At 40.2% G+C, this 9,490-nt stretch overlaps 1 protein-coding gene across 2 annotated transcripts in view; it reads right to left on the reverse strand.

Annotated features, from left to right (window-relative positions):
- Window positions 1-9,490, reverse strand: part of TMEM131 (transmembrane protein 131) — a 168,627-nt gene that overhangs the window by 46,686 nt on the left and 112,451 nt on the right. For both annotated transcript variants that reach the window (XM_019524720.1, XM_019524719.1), the window contains exons 9-12: window positions 8,703-8,853; window positions 8,551-8,607; window positions 7,387-7,448; window positions 927-1,035 (exon numbers count right to left, since the gene is read on the reverse strand). In XM_019524720.1, coding sequence (XP_019380265.1) covers window positions 927-1,035; window positions 7,387-7,448; window positions 8,551-8,607; window positions 8,703-8,853 — 379 coding nt within the window. The remainder of the gene's footprint in view (window positions 1-926; window positions 1,036-7,386; window positions 7,449-8,550; window positions 8,608-8,702; window positions 8,854-9,490) is intronic.

Here is a 9,490-nt window from a genome sequence, read left to right on the forward strand (position 1 = left end):
AAGCAAAAAGCAAGCAGCAAACTGGGTAGGGGAAAGGGACTGGAATGGTACTCTGAGACAGTGGTTGCATCTATATGAGACGCTTACTGAACGGTAGCTGGTTACTACTGCACAACAGCATCACCGGGCACTAGCTGGGCACTGGGCATTTAGTACTTGGTTAAGACCAGGTACTGTCTTGTGTAGACGCGGCTAGTGTGAGGTTAATTTGTGGAACCCTTGCCAAAAAAGGCTGCCCCCCACTGTACCAAAGTAGTAGTTGTCAACCTATGGCCTGCAGGTTGGTTGTAGCCAGCAGAGCCACTGGATCTGACCTGCAAACCCTGAGGGCCTGGGCAGCATTTGGCAGCAAGGAGCTTTTTGCCTATGCCAGGGCTGAGTAGCAGGGAGGAGTGGCAACATCTGGGTCCTAGTACTAGCCCACAGCCAGAAAACATCAACCGCTGTACTAGAGGCAAGGGGTTTCTAGTATCTTTTACTAGATTGCTGCATGCTCAGTGGTGTAGAGAATGTCATGATTAGGTAAAATTCAGTAAAGACACAGAACCTATTTGTACCATTAATAATTGTTTTATCTTTAGCAGAGAACTAAAACAGCGACAAACAGAATCATCTCTGGAACTTTATATCATAGGAACTTTATTATTCATTTTTAAATATTTATTCAACAGAAGGCTTAAGAATTCATCCATTTCTACTACTTCTCATTAATTCAAACTATTAATTTGCAGTTTGTGACACCTTGACAAATTTCCAAAGGAAACAGTTTTTAAGGCATAAGAATCCTAAATACTTTGTGTAAGAACATGTTCCATTTCCCAAGAAAATATTTTTCTGAAGAGGCTTTTTAATATTTTCCCCCAAAATATTTTAAGTGGCTTTTAGAAATATTTATATAGTTCTTCAAAGAAAGAAACAATACTTACCATCAAAGCTAATACTTGCAACTTTGGTATATCTACTCTCAGAAGCCTTTAACGTAACTGGCTTAAAATGTACTGTTACAGCTTCATTTTGTGGTGTGGGTCTAACACTCTGAAAACAAAAATAAATGAAAATATTAAGCAGTTGTTAATTTGCTAATGATTTACCATCACTCCTAATGCAGTATACAGTTTTTACATATTCTTCAAAGTGATTAGTTAAACAACAATTTTAGTTTTTTGAACGTTATTTTTAAACATACTGACATTCCTCATAATAAAACAGCACTCACTGTAAGACCATGAGGGTTAGGAACTTTCTGAAGTCCTGCAATTTATTAAAGTGATCAGCATTCAGTAATGTAAGTTATATAAACTTTCCAATAACAATTCTGGGTGAATTCAAATGAGCCTTTGAGCAAAAAATAAATGTGAAACTGGTATCTGGTTTATTAGAATGCATATACCAAGAGAATGAATTTGTATTTGCTTGCATTTTTATTAGTTAATACTTTACTGATTTTTATTGTTAATACTGCAGAATTGATGCAGCTACAGATATTACTGTGTAGAGAAAAATTCTTGCTGTACAAAATCTCTTAATTACATTTGTAAGTTTTATTTCCATCTCAGGTGATATATAGGGAATTTATACCAATTAAAACACATAAGCAAGTAAAACAGAGACACTGAAGGAAAACAGAACATTTTCCTCACATTCCTCAACAACCTTGTTAAATGGGCATAAATGCCTTACATCCCTCAAATAAAGCCTGAGAAAACACATTTCTTAAGATCTCCAAAACTTCACTAAATTTGGGCTTTAGCAGAAGACATGCAAAATGAATTCTAGAGCTGAAGACCTCATCACTAACATGGGGCTAATAGAGCATGGCTATTTAGACAATTAATTATTCAGTCTGGGACCACCAAAATACAACTACTGTGTCACCATATGAGAAAGACAAGGAGCCTCAAAAATCCTAGCTACAGCAACACACAGTCCTGCCATGGACTGCAACGTCTAGATTTTCATGCTACCATTCAAGCTTACAGCTCCAACTTCACCAGGAGGCAGTCGTGTTTGCTTGCTGTTCAACCAATAAGCAAATGATTTATTTGAAAATGTCTATCTTATACTTTCTGGGAAATGTCAACAAGGAAGCCAAGTTATAGTTATGAGGAAAAAAATGAAGGATTCCCACCCCTGCCTTACAGTTCATCTTGGGATTCATACAGCCAGACATATCCTGGCCTGGATACTCAATCTAAATGAAGACATCACAAACTATCAGCTTTCATAGAAACTAGAGGTGCACCAATATATTGGTTGCCTGCGAGCAGTGCTGAGGCTCTGGACACCTGGGTTCCCTCTCCCCCACAGGGCCAGAGCCCCCAGATGCCTGCGCTCCCTTGAGAAATGGCGGGTTTCCCCTTGCAGGTAGGCACAGCATTCTAGCCTGCAAGAGGTCCTGCTTGAGGCTGCTGAGAGCGAGACAAATCTTGGGGGTGCTGCATGCACGTGCATGGCTGTATGCATGCACGTGGCCAGAACTACAGCTGGGCAGTGTGGAGAGCAACTCCCTGCAGGTAAATCTATGGAGGTGAACAGGCATGGGGGGGGGCAGATTGAGGACCCCATGGTGAGGGAGGGAGTGGGGCAGGAGCTGGGGGTGCTGCCCAGCCAGGGCAGTGCATGGGACACTGGGCCAGGGCAGGAAGTGGGACGGAGCCACGGGAGGTTCATCTAGGGGGTGTGGGAGGGGCTGCTGCACGCACCCCTGAGATTTGTGCGCAAGGAAGATGCAGGCTGCTTGCTGTGGGCTTTGGGCTCTCTGTTCTGCTGCCTTTCCCTTGGGAGCCCCGTGCTGGCTGCACTCTCCCTGTCTGCCCAGCAGCAGTGGGAGCAGTGAGTTGTGCCCCCCCACCCGCCAGGAGGACAGAGGGCACACAGGGTGCAGACCTCCTGGGACAAAGGCAGCAGAGTGGAGAGCCATGAAATCTCGGTGAGCAGCCTGCATCCGCCCACGCCTCGCTCAGCTCTACTCCACTTAAAAGCGTCCCTGTGCTTAAAAATGGTGGCAGCGGCACTTGAACTAAAGTTAATTCGATGAGCTGTAGTTCAAGCATCCCTACTGCCATTTTAAAGTGCCAGGATGCTGATACATGTGGTGCAGGAGGCTGTTAGCGTGTGCCAAAACAAAGGTTTATTTACGTCAATAAATGAGTTATCGGATTGGCATTGGCTGATATGGTTGGTTAATAATCGGCTACCTGCATCGGCCAAGAAAATCTTTAGTGGGGGAAACCCAAACAGGAACCAGAATTGTGACAAAACAGCTTCCAGAATGACCACAGAATGAAATCTTTTAAATACATTTTTTTAACTTTGCTTTCCCTCAGTAACATTGTCTTACACACTACTTCCACTTACAAGTATACACAAAAGGGCACCTATAAATTAAAGAAGTTATTTTTATACCGCTTGAAAAGCAGAATGGTATTTCTATTTTGAAGCACTTAGCAAGTAGTAATATTCTACTCTCAGCCCCATGATGGAGTCTGCTTCAATATGTTGCTTTCTCCTACTTAATTAAACAACACAAGTTCCAAGTATTTTTGAACAAAAAGCAGAATGTTTATATTAAGATAATTTTAGTTTTGATATGAGAACAGAATTTTGTTCCTAGCAATTAAATGGATTTAAGAAAGAAATTTACTGTGTTACAGAGCTGTTAAGTGCTGCTTCTAGAACATGAAAAAGCAGACAAAATAAATAACCAATGAACTAAGTCTACGGGGCTTTAAATATTCTAACAGTAGAACCACCAAAAGTTGTTAATGTTCATCCAGCCACAAAGTAAATATGATTCTCTCTAACAAAGGAAAACACTGCAAACAAATGAGAGAGCTTTCTGAATTTTAAAAATGTTCAAATAAAGATGAAGTGATTCATAATCTTATTTAGCTTATTATAGACCTCTATTACCAAGAAACAGGTTAGATCAGCAATATTATATTCCTCCTTTAATAAGTACTTAACTTTGGCAACAATACTTTTAGCTATCTCTTGTGCACGGATGACCTGCAGATATTTAATCCCACTGGTACCCAGTTCAGTTAGATGCATGCTAAATATAGTCTTGGCCTTTTATCATGACATTAAGATGAAATTTGTGACAGACTACTTCGTCATTTCTAGTCTGCTTTTAAATATTTCCTCTTATGGGCCAAGAAAACCTTTTGTAAACCTTTTTAGAAGTAATCCCATGAACAGGAATTTTAGGACAGAACCTGTATCTATGCTAATCATTTTGGAATCAATTTAATTCACATTAAAGAGAAATTCAATAAAATGCCAGAAGATTACACTGTCCATAAATATAACACCAGCAAAGCAGCTGATTTTCATGAACAGAGCACACTTCCAAATTATATACGAGGAATCAAAATGGAATTATGTGTGTAATTCCCTGTGTGATACCTTGGGAAACATCCCACACATCATGACATTTATTTTTACAATAGTAAAAAGACATGATAAAACAAAAACGTAATGTAAACGGAGAGCCAAGAAAGTACTAGTTCAGGTGACAATCATCTGAAATATTTTTATTCTAATTTTTAAAATTAAAAACATAACAAAGTTCCATACTGCATCAAACCAGAAGTCCGTCCAGCCCAGTATCCTGTCTCACACAGTGGCAGGGATGCCTACGAAAGAAACTTCCCTGACCCAATAACTTTCGGTCCAAAGGGACATGATTCAGACAATGAAGAAATACACCCAGGAGGTAAGCACAGGAGAGGTAAAAGTGAAAGAAAGTAATGGACATCAAGATCATATGGTCAAAAAGATTATATGTGTTGTTCTTAATGTAACCCCTACTCCATCCCCAGATATGGTGATTGGTCTGACCTTGAGTGGAGTAGCAAGACCCCCTAGCCAGAAACCTCCAGGTTTTAGTCCTAGCAGAAGCACTGACACACTCCAGTCAAAATCTCCAGCTTTGACCACTGCCAGCACCCAATGCTTCTGAGAAAGGTGAAAAATATCCCCTGACACATAGCAACAAGGAGGGGAAACAATTTCTTTCCAGCCCTATTTGGCAACCAGAAAAGCCCTATGCGAGGGAAGTACTCATAGCATAGCACAGGCATAGCTACTCCTGACCAATGCTTATCCAGCCTCTTCTCAAACACTTCCAACGATGGAGATTCCACAACTTCCCTGCACAGTCACTGCTTCACTGTTTTAACAGTCAAGAAGTTTTTCCTGAGATACAATCTAAATCTACTTTGCTGAAACATAAAAGCTACTGCTTTTCCATCCTTCCCTCTGCAGCAAGGGAGAACAAGTGCTCTCCCTTTAGAGCAGCCCTTTAGATTTTTGAAAACTGCTATCAAGTCCCTTCTTAATCACATCTTCCATAAGCTCAATAACCTGAACTTCCTTGAACTGATTCCCATTTGAACCACAGGGTTTTTGTTTGTTTGTTTTCAAAAGAAAAAGCATCACATTTTGACTTAGTGATTGAAAGCCCACAAATAACTGTTGCTAGATTTTTTCAGTGGTAAATTATCTTCATAATTAAAAATATTAATTCTTTCTATTCTGAAATAATCTAGTTTCCAATTCTTGCTATTGGATCTTGCTATATTTGATTAAAAGGCCTCCATCAAATTCTGTTTCTTGTGTTAGATAATTTCTTAACATTTTCTTTGATAAGTGAAAAAGAAATGGTGCAATGTGTAGTCTTAAAAGACTGGGGAGATATGCAGAAGAAAGACTGGCAAAAGAGTGGGAAAAAAAATAGGAAAAGAGACAGAAGCAGAAAGACAGCAGAAGTAGTGCAAAAGCCAACCGCCAATGGAATGTTAGAAAACAGGAAATCCAGAAGACAAATTTCCAAACCGAATGCTTCAAGAGAGCACCATGCTGTTACTGAAGTCTTCTACAGAGGCAGCCAGGTGACCCTAGAGCTTTGTTTCTTAAAGCTATTGTTTTTCATCCTGCCTTCTGCAGCAAGGGAGAAAAGTCTGTTTCCCTTTAGAGCAGCCCTTCAGATTTCTGAAAACTGATATCATATCCCCTCCTAATCACTTTTTCCATAAACTCAAAAAGCTGGACTTCTTTGAACTGATTCCCATTTGAACTAGAAGTTACTGAGTTGGGAAAATTTCTTTAGTATGCATCCCTGCCACTGTGTGAAGCAGGATACTGGGCTAGATAGACCATTGGTCTGATGCAGCATGGCACTTTTTATGTTATGCTTTTAATTTTAAAAATTATAATAAAAATTCTTCAGATGAGATTGCCACTTGAAACTTGCTCAGCCAACTAGAAAGTGAAGGTAAACCTGGGGGCTAGGCCCTTTCTGAAGGCTGATCTTGATAGCTACTGTTTCTGCCCATGTGGCAAAAGTGTGCAGGGAGACATACTGGATGGAATGCACAGCATGCAGCAGCTCAGCACTGCCTTGAACTGTATAGATAAGGGTCTCCAACCTACAGCCCATGGAGCCATGATTTGGGCTGCATTTGGCAGCTGGGGGCTCTCCCTCTGCTACGCCACAATTGGGTGCCCAGGGATTCAGTGATGGGGGAGCTCTGCCTACACTACGCCTCACTAGTCAGGCAGCCTGGGTTCTGGAAGAGAGGGACTTCCATTGCCTGGCAGCTGGGAAGTAGGGAGAAGTGGTGGCAGTAGCCGGGTCCTAGGTGCCTGCCTACCTCCAATTTGAGCTGGGTCATTCTGCTCCTCATGCCCCCCTTTCCTCCTCCCACAACTTGAGATTGTTGCTGACCCCTGATATAGACACACTATGAAGCAAAAACTGCATTTTGAGAAAGGACAAGAATTTCAGCAAGCCCTTCTAGTATTCCCCCTACTTGGTCTGCCTTCTGAAGCTACTGATTGCTGGCTGTTGAGTGTAACAGCTTTAAGTGGCCAAAGCATTATAGCAGAAACCTTAAGATATATTACTTTAGTAAGCAGCTGGATGTTCATAGAGAATGGTGGCATCAGGCTAATACATTTTAACACTTAAACAGAAGAAAGCATAACAGCAAGAAGAAAAATATTTTCACCCTGAGAATGAAAATCTAATTTCGGGTCACTATAAATGATTTCAAGGAAGGCCGAAGTCAGGCAAGCTGTGTGAAATGGGAATGATAGTAAAAAGCATTCAAGAAATAATGTGAAATATGTTACAAGGCTTAGAGTCAATGTCAGAAAGATGTCAAGCTGTTTCTTGATAATGAGCCAATATACTGTTTCAAAATTCAGGACTGCTAGTCCAGGGAGAGAAACAAAGCTGGTTTCCTAGAATTCAACCTTGAACCTCACCTAGTACAGGTGTGGGCAATATGTTTATTTCAATACATGAAAGTTTAGACAGAACCTTCTTCTTCTTTAATGAAAGAGATCATAACATGTCAAATTAAAAGAAAATAAACTTACTGTAATTGGCACGTCTTTTGTTCCTGAATTTAATAAATGTAGATTTAAAATTTTTGGCAGATCTGTTTAAACAAAAAACATCAACTATTATGCTTTATTACTGTAAAACCCATTATACAAAAAGAAACTCACTCCAGTCAGATTTCAACACAATCAACTATTTCAATAATTGAAAATACTTTATAAAAGGTCAGCCTGAAAATCAAAAGAATATTGCACTGAAAACTATACTTTCATGAATTAAATAGATTTTGTGTACTTGAACTGATCTTGGGCTCTGACAGATAACCCTAGTGACTACGTTAACAATCCTTGCATATAAAATGAAACAACTCAGTAAAGCAGTGCCGCCCACACCAAAACAAGACGTACTGAACTGCTTTTCGCTTTGACAATATTACAAGTTATTACAATGTCATAAAATAGACACTTGTATGTTGCTTTCTCCCAAGTATATCCTTCAGATTCTCTGCTACATTTAATATTTACGTATCTTTCTAGACAACCTTCACTGAGCACCTTTGCCAAATATTTCACTCCTAAATAACCAATATTTCGAAGTTGAAAAATGAAATTACAAAACAAGCTCAATAAAGTATTTATTATTTGTGTACAGCAGTGGTGCTCAATCCTTTGGCTCTGCAAGCCAGATGAGTGGTGTGGAACCAACTTTTGGGCTGGATTGGGCCTGTACAGCAGGATCAGGCCATGCCTTGCCTCCACCAGTCCTGCATACCCAGATTGGGCCCTGTGCTACCCCCACAATCAGGTCCTGGGGCCCTGTACTGGCACAGTGTGCTGGGATCACACCCAGGGCTGCCCAGCATGTCCAATTTAGTGTGCAGAGCCATGGCCCAGAGGGCTCCCAATGGACTCATGGGCAGCCCTGCAGGCTATATGACATAGCACTAGGGGCCAAAAATCCATGGTATACAGTATGCCAATGTTTGAGTCACTGAGATTTAAAATAAGCCTTAAAAAAGAAGTCTAAAATGTTATCTTTATTGGGTTGGTTTGTCTATGTTACTTATCAAAACTGCACAGTAATGTTCATCTTTGTTTAGAGAAGAGTGGTAGGGGACTTTCTACATGTATTCCCCACTACTCAATTATATTTTGTATTTTGGTGTAGTTTTACATTAGACTTTGAAATCTTGTACTTGCCTTGTGTTCGTAGTGTACCAAAATCTAGCATTTCTGTTGATGAATATATTCCCGGAGCTTTATAAAAAAGCAAAAGAAAACAATTAGTAGTTTCTTATCTCAATACACCAATGTGAGATGTATACGTTTCAACTCCTTATTCTTCTACAAACCTGTTGTGACTTCTACCTCAACAGGAAGAATGATAAATTCTGTGTTGTCCGAGGCATTTGTTTTTATTCTAATGAAGGCTGTGTGATTATCTGCTTCTCTTGAAGAAAAACTAGCTCTCATTACTCCCTTTGTTTCATATGGAGGAATTTCCTAATGAAATAATCAGAGACAGGTGAGAATGCAGTAACTACAAAAAGACTTAACAGCAAAACATTATTTTAAGAAGAATTAGAATATTATAATATGATTGCTTAGTAGGCAATGCTATACAATAGTATAATGGGTGGATTACTAGCTTTATATTTATCTTAAAAAGAAAGGAAAGGCTAATTCAGCAACTTAGCGAAAGTATGAGACATGGATACAGACATCTGCATCACAAATGTGTCATATACTGCTTTCTAACAGTGCCACTGGTGGATTTATAGAATTAAAGAAACAAGAACATGAAGGTTGGAAGGGACCTCAGGAGGTCATCTACACCAAGCCCTGCTCAAAGCTCATCCCCAACTATATCATCCCAGCCATGACTTTGTCTACCCTAGGTCTTAAAAACCTCCAAGGATGGAGATTCCAACCACCCCTTTGGGTAACCTGTTCCAGTGCTTTACTACCCTCCTAGTGGGAAAGTTTTTCCTAATGTCTAACCTAAACTTTCCTTGCTGCAACTTGAGACCATTGCCTCTTCTCTTGTCATCTGCTACCACTGAGAACAACCTAGCTCCATCCTGTTTGGAACCCCCCTGCAGGGAGTTGAAGGCTGCTATTACATCCCCTGCCCCCCCCC

The sequence above is a fragment of the Gavialis gangeticus genome, unplaced genomic scaffold, assembly GCF_001723915.1.
Source record: "Gavialis gangeticus isolate Ggan-Ray unplaced genomic scaffold, GavGan_comp1, whole genome shotgun sequence".
In the NCBI taxonomy this organism is placed as follows: domain Eukaryota; kingdom Metazoa; phylum Chordata; order Crocodylia; family Gavialidae; genus Gavialis; species Gavialis gangeticus.